Source organism: Thunnus albacares, chromosome 16, assembly GCF_914725855.1.
Source record: "Thunnus albacares chromosome 16, fThuAlb1.1, whole genome shotgun sequence".
Classification (NCBI taxonomy): domain Eukaryota; kingdom Metazoa; phylum Chordata; class Actinopteri; order Scombriformes; family Scombridae; genus Thunnus; species Thunnus albacares.
This window is the reverse complement of record NC_058121.1, coordinates 14,857,348-14,872,248: the sequence shown is the minus strand read 5'-3', so window position 1 is coordinate 14,872,248 and position 14,901 is coordinate 14,857,348. Positions and strand designations below refer to the sequence as shown.

General features: G+C 37.5%; 3 protein-coding genes across 6 annotated transcripts in view; 1 reads left to right on the top strand and 2 right to left on the bottom strand.

The window, feature by feature from the left end:
• Positions 1 to 1,181, bottom strand: part of snx17 (sorting nexin 17) — a 28,832-nt gene extending 27,651 nt beyond the window's left edge. The window contains exon 1 of the mRNA XM_044330056.1: positions 953 to 1,181. Coding sequence (XP_044185991.1) covers positions 953 to 1,012 — 60 coding nt within the window. The 5' untranslated portion in view covers positions 1,013 to 1,181. The remainder of the gene's footprint in view (positions 1 to 952) is intronic.
• A 1,336-nt stretch (positions 1,182 to 2,517) lies between these two features.
• Positions 2,518 to 6,466, top strand: atraid (all-trans retinoic acid-induced differentiation factor). Its single transcript, XM_044330057.1, has 7 exons — positions 2,518 to 2,616; positions 2,810 to 2,943; positions 4,079 to 4,147; positions 4,643 to 4,714; positions 4,803 to 4,924; positions 5,111 to 5,211; positions 5,345 to 6,466. Exons 1-7 carry the CDS (start codon positions 2,518 to 2,520, stop codon positions 5,447 to 5,449), a joined length of 702 nt encoding a protein of 233 aa, XP_044185992.1. The 3' UTR covers positions 5,450 to 6,466.
• A 667-nt stretch (positions 6,467 to 7,133) lies between these two features.
• Positions 7,134 to 13,327, bottom strand: eif2b4 (eukaryotic translation initiation factor 2B, subunit 4 delta). 4 transcript variants are annotated; one of them, XM_044330052.1, is made up of 14 exons: positions 13,256 to 13,327; positions 12,746 to 12,783; positions 12,457 to 12,637; positions 12,148 to 12,363; positions 11,208 to 11,290; positions 10,162 to 10,188; positions 9,514 to 9,605; positions 9,296 to 9,410; positions 8,878 to 8,954; positions 8,646 to 8,748; positions 8,384 to 8,511; positions 7,886 to 8,063; positions 7,609 to 7,789; positions 7,134 to 7,474 (listed from the first exon to the last, which is right to left on the bottom strand). In XM_044330052.1, exons 1-14 carry the CDS (start codon positions 13,275 to 13,277, stop codon positions 7,275 to 7,277), a joined length of 1,641 nt encoding a protein of 546 aa, XP_044185987.1. In that variant the 5' UTR covers positions 13,278 to 13,327; the 3' UTR covers positions 7,134 to 7,274. The 4 variants fall into 4 exon arrangements, with proteins under 4 accessions (XP_044185987.1, XP_044185986.1, XP_044185990.1 ...); XM_044330051.1 differs by having other exon boundaries at positions 12,746 to 12,789; positions 13,256 to 13,311; XM_044330055.1 differs by lacking the exon at positions 10,162 to 10,188.
• Between the last annotated feature and the right edge of the window lie 1,574 nt (positions 13,328 to 14,901).

The following is a 14,901-nucleotide window of genomic DNA, read 5'->3' as shown; positions in this document are numbered from 1 at the left end:
CTCTGCCAATGTATCTGTCAAGGCAATGCAATGAGTATTACCTTTCAACCATAATGGCTATTCAGGGTGCTTTAGATAAGGCATAAAAACAACATTTAAAAGACAATAAGAAAGAGAGCAGAGTGAAAGAAAATAAACACATAGTTAGTCTCAGGGAGGCTGCTCTACAACCAAGTGAGACGATGGGAGCCACAGATTATTTCTACTCTTGATATGCTGTCAAGACACGGCTGTGTTTAGACTGATATATCCAGCTTTGGCTATATTTTCTTCTCTGATGAACAAGGAGGATTGCGATATCATGGTGGTAAGCCTCAAATCTCTAGAAGAATTGAAGTGCTGACTCAAACCGTTAAAACAAAAGGGACTTTGTTGTTTGAGGCTGAGGAAATCAGAGCTCGGGCCACACTTTCCTCAGGTGGCTCAGTGACAGTTTAATTGACAACATGTCAACTTAAGCCACACCACTGCAGTCAGTGCAGTATTTAGTGGCTACATTACCATAGCTGCCATGCAAGATAAAGTTGATGTTGAATCATGATGAAAGACAGAGGTTGCTTCCCTGTTGATGTTTTCAACGGCCTCTTGTAATTATACTCAAGTCTAGGCAGGTTTTCGTAAAGGTTAAAAACACTTTTACTCAACTTCCTCACGTAGATCGAGATTATTCACCTATCTAGGCTGCATCCTTCAGAAACACGATCATTATATATGTGATAAAAATTAGCATTTTGTGGTCCAACTGGCGGTATAGCTGGTTTTTGTATTGCTTTAAACAGTTGTTTTTGCCTTCTGGCGACACATCACGGCCCGTGCTATCAGTTCACGTTTTAAGGGACTATTTAGTAAACACAAACTAATGCTGCATTGACATTAGCCCGACCTGTGGCCAGCTGAAACACAAGCTAAGTGAAAGCAGGTAAAAACAAAAACACTAAATGTTCATGCTCACCACATATGTTGATCCATTTTCTCCCGAACGAACCTCCGTTTCAGGTATGGAAAAATGCATTTTTTCTTAGCTCGAAACACAGCCTGCTGCCAGACGAACCAAGAAGTCCTTTAACTGCACCACAGCTTACGATGGAGAAGAAGACACCACAGTTTCCCCCACAAAGTCCACTGCAGTGACTGTCGGCGGTGACTACGGAGGAGGAGGAGGCATTCACACGGTTTACCCACTGGTTTGTAAGTCCGGGGGGAAAGCGGTGGCAGGCTGGAGGAGACTGCTGACGACTTTATTATCTGGCCAACAACTCATGTACCAACTAGCCTTCGCATAAAACTTCTCCCACGTCAGTGTTAAACTTTTCTAACTGCCGTCCCCGTAGCAGCCATGTTGCAAGTGTCGAGTAATTACACCTTCACCGCTGGCGTTAAAATGTCTTTTTTTCACCCACTTTTACGTAATTCGTTGTAAATTACAACCGCTCACAGTTAAGTTGGAATTGAGTTTTAGCGTTTACGCGTAACTCTACTCATTAGCGCAACCAGATGAAGTTTCGGGATGAAAGCTGCAGTTGGTTCCTGCAAACCGCACAGCGTCGCAGAGCCGTTGGTAAAAGCTTACGAAATGTGAGGGGGGGGACAGTTGCACTTGTTGTGGTTTTGCTTGTTTTTCCCGTCTCCTACATCTGCTGACGAAATATCTACACGGCGACCAAAGACGTACATAGACATAAGATGATAGAAATCATAGCAAAAAGCGAGTGTGTCACTGCCATCAAGCTAAGATGTGTAGTCAATGTATCTAGTGGCCCATCAAGAGGCATTGCAACAATCCCTGTGGTCCAAACCATTTTTTTTCCAGCCGGGGGTGTTTCCGCTCTGAGCAGGTAAAAAATATGTGAAAATTGCTATAAATGTCTGTCACACGTCTTTACACGTATAGATAGAACATTTAAATATATCTTATACATACACCACAAGCATGTTTTTCTTTGTATTTTGATGTTCATGACATCGCCTAACTTGAAGTCCCCACTTTATTTGGTCTAGCCGAAAGTGACAGCGAGAGCGCAGTCAAAATTCATTATGGTCAGAAAAAATGCGTCTCAGTTTATGATATTTTGTCATAGATTTTCTAGAATTAAACACGGCTGTTAATGTACATTATATTAAAGACTTTCTTGAACTGTTGGGCTTTGTTGTACAAAATATTTTTAAATGAGTAAAAAAAAAAAATATGCTCGAATGTTGTTAAGGTTTCACATTTTCGAAGGGCATAAACCTAAAACCTAATCAATGGTTTTTCAATTACCTGAAAATTTAATTATTTGCACATATTATCAATTTATGCCACTAATAAACCGTTCAGATGCTTACTGTATGTAATAATACGCTGTTTGTTTTTTTCCACTTACTACAGACGCAGATTATAGTCTACGTTAAATGCTCATAATTGAGTTTATGCGTAATTACAGCGCAAAATTAGGTTAGATTTGCGGTTTCTGGACAAGTGTTTGGAGCAGCTTCCTGTCACATGTCTGCTACAGTAGGATCATGTGACTTCAGTCGATGAAAATGAAAGCTGGGGGCTACCAGCTGAAACCTGCACTGCTTATTTTGATCTTGAATTTATGTTTTTACGCGAGTTACCAGCTGACTGAACTACAGGTAAGACAGCTGAGAGGTTGTAAAGAGTTGTTTACTTTGATTGAGTAAATAAATGTTAAATTATACGCGCGTATTATTGATAAAGACCTTGTTTTGGTGGATATACACTACAGTAGCCTCACTACAGTAGCTTGATTAGGAGTACTGTTGTTTACAATCCTTTTTTTCCCATCGTCATCATTTGTAATCACAGATATGTAAGCTCTGCACCGGGACGGTCCTGAATAACACCGAGGTGGGCCAGTTCTGCTCCTCATCCGCTGGTCGGATAGAAGGACGCTGCTGCTTGAGAAATGACAACACAAGCGACCCTGAACACATCATCGGGTAAGGTCTTGACGTTGCCTTCAGGGTTTATCGGAAATACAGGGATTACATTTTGTTACATCAAGTAATAAACGGTTGATCAGGTAAATCTTAAGGTTAGAAAGAACTGCAATTAAAATAAGAAAATTAGTTAGTAGGCAAACAGTAGATTAATCAATATATAAAGTGTGAAAAACTAAATAAAAAAAAAAAATTAAAAAAGGGTGTAGAATAAGTAAGTGTTTACTTCTTTCCTGATGTATTATTTATTTCTGTATTTTTTTCTGCATGTTTTAGCAATAATTTATTTCAGTATTTATCAATGTAAATGTTTTTGTAGCTTTATCTTTATGTATTTCTCGCTGCAGTTGTTTATATTTGTTTATCTTTGTCAATATGTTAAGTTGTAGCTTTAATATTTTGGCAAAGTAATGAATTTCAGACTAGAGACTCCAGAGGGGGGTTGCTGGATTTTCTTCTTAAAGGTGCAGTGTGTAGAATTTAGTGGCATCTAGCGGAAGAGACTTGGCAGAAATGCAATATAATATTCATAAGTAAGTTTTAATTAGTGTATAATCACCTGAAAATAAGAATCGCTGAGTTTCTGTAACCTTAGAATGAGCCCTATATATCTACATAAGGAGCAGGTCCTCTTCCACAGAGGCCGCCATGTTGTACCGCCACATTTCTACAGTAGCCCAGAACAGACAAAGCCAACACTGGCTCTAGAGAGGGCCTTTCACGTTTTTTTTGCGAGTTTTGCGGCCGCTGCTAGATGCCACTAAATCTTACACACTGCACCTTTAATCTACAATACTACTATTATACTACTGTTCCCACTTCAGAGTAGAAATATGTCTGATCGGTGCTTAAAATCTTACTTGCAACATACATTCCCTTTAGTAGGAGGTTGGGAGGAGCACTGAAAGTAAGACATAGTGTTGAGTTGAGCAAACGTTTTTTCTGCTTTGTCATCAATTTGTGTATAAATTCCTATCTTCTTACTGTGTATACAAGCTACCAGTGCCAATGTTGTAGCCTTTGTCCCTATTTGACATGTAGCCCATTACTCATGCAACTTTTAAAAGTTAGTTCTGTATAACATTAACTTTGTTCTATTAGTGTTTCAACATGTTTTATTTTTGGTTTGTGTCAGGTTGGATCTGTCCAATTGTTCACTAACTCATGTGGATGATCTTCAGGAAGCATCAACAGCAGTAATGATGTATGTAAAGTAAATACAATTTCACACAACATACATAATCAAAGCTGCATGTGTAGACAAAATAACAGAATAACCTAAAAAGCTCAAATCTAGAGGTTTCTTCTGTGGCTGTGTTCATCAAAACAAAACAAAAAAAACGCCTTCATCACATCATGTTGATTCTGCATGAACATTTGGGCCTGTTCCACTTTACTGTTTAGACTTCTGCACGGCTCCGCTCAGGAAAACATACATCACATATGCGGGTGATACCTTAGAATGATCTTATCAACATGGGAGCAATCTTAGCCAGCAGGGGTTTAGGAATGTTTCCGTTTCTAGCATCAAATAAAAACATTCATCTCTCCTACTGTCAAGGACTAAAACTCTTCAGTTACTCTTATAGAAAGAGATATTAGACCCCAGAGCACTTCCAGTACAAGGAATGTACAACTATATCTTATTCATGTTTATTATTAATATCTATATGGAACAATTTCTTTGCTTTCTTTGCAGAGACCTCTCACTCAATTCAATTGTCAACATCAGTGACTTGGTATTTCAAGGATTTATTGAGTTACATTACGTGTAAGTACCCCGTTGCAAAAATTGAACTTAAGACTATGACAGCTGCTCATGAGTATCAAGTCAGTGTTATTTCTTTGTGGCTTTTTAGGATTTTGCCAGCAGACATAGTTTGTCCAGGAGGCAATACATCCTGGGAAAAGGAGGATGTCAAAAAGGGAAATCGTTTTTGTGAAGGCCAGAAAAATATGTGCAACCAGACTGGACAGCTGTGTAAGTCTCTGCCGTGGATCCATCTATGTATGGTGTCTATTGTGTGCACCTGTCATGTCATGCTTGTTTTGTTGAAATCCGATGTGTATGCACAGTCTATTATGACATATAATAACATGTAAAGCTGGAGTAGCCTACTGGTAATACATGACATCTGTACATCTCATAATTACTGACAATTCACAGCCATTAACTGTCCGGAGAACTCCCTCTGCGGCCCCTACGGCCCCGGCTTCTTTGAGTGCAGCTGTGCTGACAACTACCGCGGATACAAGTGTCTTCGAGAGGTCAGTTCTGCAGGCTGCTTTATTTGGAGCCATTTATGTTGCTATTTCAAATATTCCACTTAATTACTGACGTCTTAACATTAGTACAGTTAAATCTTTTTTTTTAAGTGACGTATTTATTAATTGTCAACAGGGGGAGTTCCCATTCCTCCAGGTGTTTGGGCCTCTCGGAGCATCCACAGTGGTGATCTCTGTCCTGCTGTGGGTCACCCAGAGACGGAAGGTCAAACCACTCTGAGGCTGAACTGCATTCGACTGGCTTTTATCTTTATCTGCAATGATCTACTGAGCTGAAACTGACTGTTCTGAAAGGGAAAATGCTGACACAAAGTCTGAGGTGACCCCAGGCTTCTTTAAATATTTTATGACTTTTACACCTTTGTGGGGCAGCTATGTTTTATTTAGGGAGAATTTAAGACTGACATTTGACTTTTACAGCATAATCCCAGTAATTTTAGAGAAAGGATTTGAAAACATATTGCTCTAAGTTTTAAATTAATTTGTTTTTTTTCTCAATAATGACCACTTTTAACACTGAAGTTGTAATGTTGACTGACACAAGGTTTTAATTAAGGTAATAGGTTGTGTTAAACAAAATCCTACTTGCTGTTAACTGTGCCAAACACATAATGAATGTGTGTGAGCTTGCACAACAATGGAACTACATGTCTTGAAGCATGTTTGAGAGTATTTGTAGATTTTTATCAAATTTGAGCAAAAAATTATTGCATGTTGAACATGTACTTTACAGAGCGCAAAAAACCAAGTCGGCTTCAGTATCTGAATCATGAAGATCCCAAGTTTAACTGAACTTGGTTTTTATTCTGCAAAAGGAGTTTTATTTATAAGTGGGGCATTTTAACTACTACTGTGCAGTATATCATTTAGTTGTCACGATCACAAAGTAATCTCAGCATACAAGTGTTTTTTCAGTTGCGGTCCGGTGAACCATTAACATATTTTCATCCTTCACAACAAATAGCGATTTGTTTGTATCTAAACCTGCATAAATGTTTTTTATTAGAATAAATGAATATGGTTTATGCTGTTGCCAGGCTGTTTTACCACGTTGCACGTTTCAGCTCCAAGTTGAAACAAGACTCGATACTGCTGAAAAATGATCTCCCTCTGATTGTACTTTTTGTTCATCAGTCACATGTGATAATTTGGAAAATGTCTTGATGATGATGGGCAAGTAGTTTTGATGCTTCTTCCCGATGAGATTCAGGGTTCTATTAAAAACTTTAAAACAGAAGCAGAGTCCCTCTATTCCTTTCCCTGTGTTATCATATTGACATTATGCATATATATATAAAAAAATCTGTATTAGAACAATTTTCATAGACTTCTGGAAATACACCAAGTAACCCAACTGTTAAAGAAATATGGCATCATTAATGGATATCTTAATTGTATGTTCAATAAATACACGGACAGATAACAACCTCAAAACTACGTAAATCTCTGAATGAGTGCAATGTGTTCATATCAAATGTTACATTAACTAATAAATGACAACTGTTAAGAAAATTAAGCTGTTTTAGGTAAACTGTTCTTATTTCCCTGTGTTTAAGGCTTAATCTGACACAAGAGCATTGTGTTGACTGTTTTACTACCCGGTTAATGTCTTACTTTTCCTTCCCCTCTTCAGCTGATCAGGTTATTAAAAACTAGTCTGGGGACTTTATGAGCCATAAAATCCTTCCGAGATCCAAATATAATTATGGGGTCATTTCTGGTTAGTTAAACTTGCACGCTGTGGTTAACAACAGGAACATGTTGTGGAGAATAATGGAATTGTTCTGCTTTACATCCTGGAAATCAAATGTTTCCTACATGTTTCCTGTAGCCGGTATTAAAAACACAGACGGAACAAATCTCTGTAATTATCCCATCTTACTATAAAAACACACAGAACTCCGTTTAAAAAGCATATCCATATGCCATTTCAGATATATATTTATTGCATGCTAAAAGCACGATAGCTTTCATGCACACAAACCCCACCATCAAGACACAAAGACACGGCCTAATGGCTCAGAGTGATGTGAGCCGGAGGTCGTTCACTGGTCCACGTTTTTGACTCGCAGCACCACGGGAACCGAGGTGCACGGGATCATTCCCAGCTCTGTGATCACCAGGTCCACGAAATCAGGCGGTGTCACGTCGTACACCAGGTTAAGCAGGCCGAGCGAGGGCACTTCCTGCCAGTGCTCGAGCTGGGTTTTCCCTTTACGGGTCACGATGAGGTCGTCTGGGTCATCTGGAAATGACACGACGTCAGGGTTATCTAATGACTTTATATCAATTCCAAAAACAAAATTTGAGACAGGTGGACTGAATGTGTTTGTGATAATTCAGCAAATCAAAACAAGCTGCTGGGTGTTGTTTCCATACCGAGTTCATTGGACACAAAGGAATCTGTCTGCACCCTCTCACAGAACTTGTACGTCTCACAGCACACCAGCACAGGCACGTTAAAGGCTTTGGCCACCAGAGCTATTTGTGATGTCCCCACACGAGACATGACGTAACCGTTGGCCAGCAGAGCATGAGCGCCAAGGAACACCTTCGATACCTACGAGGTCCAAGATCAAGTTTTTGTTAGGATATGTACAACGAATAAAGAAACTTTTCTACTAGGGCTCTGATGTGTACATGTTTCTGCAATCACCTCTGGAAGGATGTAGGAGACAGCCGAGATAAGGACGTAGGTGCAGCTGATGCCTTTCTGGACCAGGCGCCTCAGGGCCTCCCTGCCCTCCAGCCGAGGCCTGCTGTCCACCACGATCACGCGGAACTTCCTGCCTTTCTTAAAGGCCTCGCACAGGATGTGGTTGACCAGTGACGAGCTGAGTAGAGGGAAAAAAGTACAAGTATAGATGGAAATAAGAGGTGGTGATTTAAGGAGAGAGTGTGGGAGGAAGAAGGAGAAAGGAAGGAAGTTAGGAGTTTAAGAGACCAGACCAAAAAAAAGGGGAAGAGAAAGTGTTAAAAAGGAGTTTAAAAAAGGATTTTATGTCTGGATATGCAAGGATTGCTTTTATTATGAAGATTATTTAAGCACTGCTTGGTAACTAGGGACTGCAGACGTTACAGCCAAAACTAAACACAGACACGGTTAAGACGTATAATTAAATTTTTCCTTCCATGTCTGGTTGAGGTGGCTTACCATCCGTAAACTAGGATGACATCTCCATCACTGATCTTTTCTATGGAGGACCTGGCAATGGCTTCAGCAGCAAGAATTATCTTTTCATTAATGTAGCGCTCGATACAGTCCAGCAGATGACTTTTTGCCTAAAACAGAGAAAGTGAGAGAAATGTCAATGGGTCAGAAAGACATTATGTTTATCAAATATATGAGCTACAACACATGAAATGTACAGTAGGACTTGTGGCTGAAATACAACAAAAAAATAAAAAGCAATAACCTCTTCTTCTTTGCACTGACTAGAAATATTGGAGATCTCTTTCTTGATGTATTTGATTGCATTACCCATGCTGGCTGACAGAGGGCGACATTGATTCAAAAAGCTGCAAAAACAAAAAAATAATCATATGTAGAAAACTGCAGAGATTAAACTCAATGTTATTAATTCAATGTCAAATTATTAAGAGACAAATCAACAGTCAGTCAGGAATGAAATGAAACTGAATTTGTACCTGATGTAAGGTTTCAGCTTGTTGACCAAATCTCTAGATAGCTCCTCGTTTGGAGGTGTAGTGTAGTCCCTTATTACCTGAAGAAAAAGAGCTTTTAATTTGTTTGCTTTTATCTGCTCCAAATAAATATTAACCTCACTTATTTATGGTAGTTGTTAAAACATTATTTCCAATGTTACCTAGTTTGTGAAAAGGGTGACAAAGCATATGAGAAAGCTAACATATTTTCAGAATAGTCAAATTGCAACATTTGTGGCTATGAGGAGTGTCTGTTAACATGTACTAGATTATAAACAAAATCAAACATAACAATACAGTATAAAATAATGAATTCTTGCTTTTTTTTGCTGCTGTGTCAGTCTAAACACAGGACAATAGGATGATAAAGCACTCAGACTGACAGCTCTGTGTTCTGTACCTGTTTGAAGGCATGCAGCAGGGCTACAGAGCGAGCGTTGGATCCTGCAACAATGCCCTGCGAATACTGTAGACCCAGTCGAACAATAGCGGGATGAATCACCGAGGAGGGAATGCTGGCACAGACAAAAATTGTCGATTAGATTTAATACAAGTGAACTGCATGAATCAAACTGTTGTGAGATAACGACGTGCTGTACCGTGGTATAGTCAGTTTACCTGAGTTGCTGTGTTAGAGGGGCTTTACGACTGTACTGGTGAAGGTGAGAAAACAGGCTGACTTTGTAGCCGTAGTCTGACCGGAGTGGGATCTGAAGTAAAGCAGATAAGGGTCAACTGCCATCACTGCCCAACAGAACAGAGGCGATAACAAAAACTGTTTCACCACAATCACAGCACAACTGAAACATATAACAAAAACAACTTCAGTTAAATTCAATGAAGCCAATGGAGCCAAATTCATGTATGACTATATGAAAGGCCACAATCAATTAATATTTAGACTTTTTCATGTTTAACTTTGACATCAAATAAAAATGAACTCCATGTATGATTTTGTTGTTAAGGCTTTCCAATTAAAAATAATGTTTCAACAGGAAAGCAGAATTACAATCAAAAACCTGCACAGCAAACAAGAAAACAAGAAACTGTTACCGACCTCTCAAACAACAGTTACAGTACAGATAATTAAACACATCCCAGCGAGATACCACCTCATCGAGCAATAAGTTTGTAGTCTATCTTTGCTATGACTGAGCAGCAGCGGTGTTGAAGTATAATAACAATCATAGGTTAGCATACAAAACAAGATTAAAAGACACTGTCGACGGCACACATGTAAATCAACCGGATGTCGATGGCTAATACCTTTGTAGCAGAATTGTGCTCTGGTGTCTGAAAGAAATGTTACGTACAATCACATGCAGTTATGACTGATGATTGTGTGACAAACAAAACATGCACATCATCTTTTGATACCTCTGTTTTTTTAGATTTGTTGGCCACATTTTCAACCACACATTTGTATGTGTTTATATATCTAACATCAGGTGATGATGACTTTAGTTAAAAATCCTGAAAATGATGTCATCATCATACTGTACTTTTGTCTTCTTTGTAATACTTTCATTACATTTTAAACAAGCAATAAGTCTGCCAGACATTTTTCTGTCCTTGTCCTATTGTATTTTAAGTTCTGCTCAATTTGGGTAGCAACTAACAATTATTTTCATTATAAATTAATCTGTGGATTATTTTCTCGATTAATTGATTAGTCGTTTAGGCTGTAAAATGTCAGAAAATTGTGAGAAAATGTTTCCCAAAGCTCAAGATGTAACCTCAAATGTCTTGTTTTGTCCAGACCAACAGTCTAAAGATAATCAGGACTAAAGAAACAGGAAAATATTCACATTTAAGAGGCTAAAAGTACAGAATTTAAATTTTTTTTCTTTAAAAAAAAAAAAAAAAAAAAAAAAGACTGAAAATGATTATCTTTTATCAAAATAGTTGGCGTGAGATTTCTCTGACATCATTCATTCCTCAGAGAGAAAACAACCTTTTCTCTGTCATTGGCTGCTACCTGCAACAGCTTGGTGTTACAACAGATGTCAATCTTGTTTTGTATCTGTGTATTTAAGGAAATATAATGTATGTTTATTTGCTGCAAAAGCTCAAACAGAACAATAAAGATTTAGGCCATTTCTGATTAGTTTTACGTATTGCTAATAAAATAATAATATAAAAACCTTACTCAAGTCATTTATATGTATTCATGATGAGTATTTTTTGAATTGTTGGGTATTTACAATAAATGTACACTTACACTGCTTTAGATTTAACTGAAGCTGTCGTGAATAAGACAAAGTGTTTAAGGCTTTTAGAAATAACACACAGTATATACTATAGTAGCCAACCTGTTGTCTTTCCAGCTTCTTGGCCAGTTTCTTTAAAACATCTGGGTTGTCCACTTGGATATGTTCAGGAAGCCTCTTCACCACTGAAAACACATGAAGAGTGTGAGTCTTTTCTACTGTATATAATGTGTAATTTCACTTTGATTGAATGGTGATTTCACTACACAGTGGTGGAAGAAGTATTCAAATCCTTTGCTTAAGTAAAAGTAGAAATACTGAGAGTAGAAGTAGAAATACTCCTTTACAAGTACAAGTCCTGAATTCAAACTGTTCAAACTTAAGTAAAAGTACTTTTAGTATTATCAGAAAAATGCATGTTAAGTATCAAACATAAAAGTACTCGTTACACAGCTCCTTTTAGAGGGTTCTATTGTTATAGGATATTATATTGTTTGTTTTTATCACTAACAAATACATGTAAGAGTATTTCAAAGTTATAGTTCATCAATGTGGAGCCAGTTATGGATACTTTGGGTAGATCATTAATAATAGTACAACATCATAATATATAAGTGTATCACAGGTGGGTTTTTTTAATAATAATAATAATAATAATAATAATAATAATAATAATAATAATAATAATACACTTTATCACTTTTTTTACATTAAGTTCATATTTTTTTTTTTAAAAAAAAGATAAGAAGAAAGCAGACAACTTAAACAACAGTTAGAATATTGAAATATATTATTTTATGTAAAATCTCAATCTGAAAAGTAACAAGTAACTATGAACTGCGAATAAATGTAGCGGAGTAAAAAGTACAATATTTCCCTCTGAAATGTGGTGGAGTGGAAGTATAAAGGAGCATGATATGGAAATACTCAAGTTAAGTACAAGTACCTCAAAATTGTACTTAAGTACAGTACTTGAGTAAATGTACTTAGTTTCATTCCACCACTGTCACCATATATGCTGACATCCTGTTTGTTACAGTACCTGGCTGCAGCTCACTAGGCGGTGCCTTGGGTTTGCCAGCGGTGGCCTGCTGGCCCACGTCTCCCTTCTTGTTCTGTTTGGACGCCCTCTCAGCCTCTTGCCGAGCTCTTCTCTCAGCTTTCAGCTCTGCTTTACTCTTAGCCGGCTTGTCTGCCGAGGCAGGAGCTTCTGAGGCAGGCACAGGGACCGGTGCAGGAGCAGGCACTGCTGAAGGAGCTGAGGAATCAGAGTAAAGATTAATAACGAATGAGTGAATTCACAGATGTAATCAATGCATCCAACTACAGTAACCACTGGTGCCGTCCGCACCTTTCTGTGCTGTGTTTTGTGTTGGGGGTTGGGAGGCTGGAGCAGCTGAACTGACAGGCTTCTTCTCTTTCTCGCTCTTCTGTGAAGCCTTGTCATCTTTTTTCTCTTTGTTTTTCTTCTGCTGTTTCTTCTCTTTCCTCAGCCGCTGCTTTTCCTCTTTGGTCAGCTCTTTGCCCTCAGCCTGTTGATCAACCACGTCGAGAAGGAAGACGGGACAGATAATAACATATAAGCCAGATATTTAGCCTTATGTGAGAATGTGGAAAAAGTCAGGAAAACATATACCAACCTTTACACGTTCAATGTCTCCTTTCTTGCCAGGTCCATCTGTAATTTAAGCAGTCGATGATTACATATGTGGTATGATTACATCAGTTTATCTCACACTTATATAGCACTTTTAATTGTATGTCAGTTGTGGTGCTCTCAGTTGTCTGTGACTCTGAACATCATGCTAACGAAACCGTGTTTGCTCCCATCATCTTCACATCACAGTGACAACTTCACACAGTCTAGTTTTCATTTATTCTGTTCATTAAAAAACACCTACACGAAGGGATGATGCAATAACATCGCGTTAAACGGCACAGTCTGGCGCTCCGGCTACCGTTAACTTGTTTGTAGTGCTAACGTTAGCATGGTTAGCATCAGGAAATTAACTTTGCTACGAGCCAAACAAAAACACCCCAAAACACGAGTTACACGTGTGAGACGTTTTATCGCTGCGCCCATCAGAAAGTAATAAAAAATATCTGGAAAAGGTTACAAAGTCCAGCTGTTACACACTCCCCAAACTCACCTGTCACTCCACTGTCAGCCATGTTTACGATGCTGCTCCACTTCCTCTGCTGCTGCACAAACTACCAGCCCCAAAAACTTATATCGCCCCCTTGTGGCAAAGTCACAGAGCCGCTGTCCTCACGGCTGTCAATGGCTCATGTTAGAGACATTGACTGTATATAACAATAATAATAATAATAATAATAATAATAATAATAATAATAATAATAATAATAATAATAATAATAATAATAATAATAATAATGTGATACTATGATATTTATATACAGTCAATGGCTCTAACATGATTAAGGTTTAATTAGTTTTCAAATTATTGCTTGCTTTTTTTGATATTTTCATTTTTATTGAGTTTTCAGCTCTTAACATTAACACAACTTGTATTATTATTATTATTATTATTATTATTATTATCGTCAGTGTTTTGTACATTTCTTTTCATTCTCTTCCATTTAAAATGGAAACCTATAGCAGTTTTTCTCACTTAGAATATATTTTACACATTTTTAATTGTAAATTTCTTTCTTTCTCCTTTTATATTATTTAGGATTATTTAATTGTATATATATTTTTGACTGTTATGCACCACAATACCAAGGCAAATTCCTTGTATGTGCAAACTTACTTTCTCTGATTCGAAACATGAGCATGAGCGCACACAATATAACACTGTATAATACAACACTGAACTATTTTTATGAAATACATAAAAATAGTTGTCTGGGCCAATTCAGACATGTATATATGTCCTCTTTTCCAGTTATTCCATATCCGAACAGTTAAGTTACTTCGTTCAACATCACGCATCATCATAAATGATCCACCTTTCCTTGTTCCTAGTTACTACTTTTCAAAAATATTTCCTTTAACTGTTAACAAGTATAGGTCAACTTTTCCATTTAATATGAATGCTTGTTTTTTGATTTTATAATGAATGGGGTGAAACTTTCTTGTATATTACATCTTGGTTATGTTATGACAGTACTCTTCAATCTCCATACTTCCACACTTTAAAGGACGGGTTCACAATTTGTGGTCAGGTGATACAGGGTTTTTCTTGCTATAATCATTCCTCCTGTTCATACTGACTATTAAAAGATCCCCTTCGAATGTGCTTTTAATGTAAATGATGGGGAACAAAATCCACAGTCCTAGATGGCAACAAAAAGAGGAAATTTGGCACTAAAAAGTAACTTTGAAAGATATTCATTTGATTTGACTAATTTGCATTTGAATCACTTTGGCTTTAAGTAACATTTTAAATACACTATTGCATGGAAGGAGGCTTGTGGATTTTGTCCCCCATTACTTACATTGAAAGTGCATCATGAAGGGTTCTTCTAATGGTCAGAATGAACAGGAGGATTTATTAAAGTAAGTAGAACATGTGTCAATGTTCATTTGGGCACCTGACTATTGTTTTAAAACAGACTTGAAAAACTGTGAACCTGTCCTTTAAGCTTTCTTTAGGCCAGACTATGTATATTGAATTTGTGTTTTTTATATCAAACCTTTCTACTACATAGAGTTGCAATTATAAATAATTATTTGTACAGTATTTCTGCTTATTCTGTTTCATCTTACCTCTTGTGTATAACTTTATACAAAACTTATAGCCTACTTTTAATTGTTATTTTCTCTGCGATG

Coding starts and splice junctions, on each gene's coding strand:
- eif2b4 (XM_044330051.1), bottom strand. CDS start 13,277: ATGGCTGACAGTGGAGTGACAG. Junction 12,364..12,456: donor ACAAAACACAGCACAGAAAG/GTGCGGACGGCA, acceptor CTGATTCCTCAG/CTCCTTCAGCAGTGCCTGCT. Junction 10,189..11,207: donor AGAAGCTGGAAAGACAACAG/GTTGGCTACTAT, acceptor CATTTCTTTCAG/ACACCAGAGCACAATTCTGC.
- atraid (XM_044330057.1), top strand. CDS start 2,518: ATGAAAATGAAAGCTGGGGGCTACCAGCTGAAACCTGCACTGCTTATT. Junction 4,715..4,802: donor TTTATTGAGTTACATTACGT/GTAAGTACCCCG, acceptor GTGGCTTTTTAG/GATTTTGCCAGCAGACATAG. Junction 4,925..5,110: donor CAACCAGACTGGACAGCTGT/GTAAGTCTCTGC, acceptor GACAATTCACAG/CCATTAACTGTCCGGAGAAC.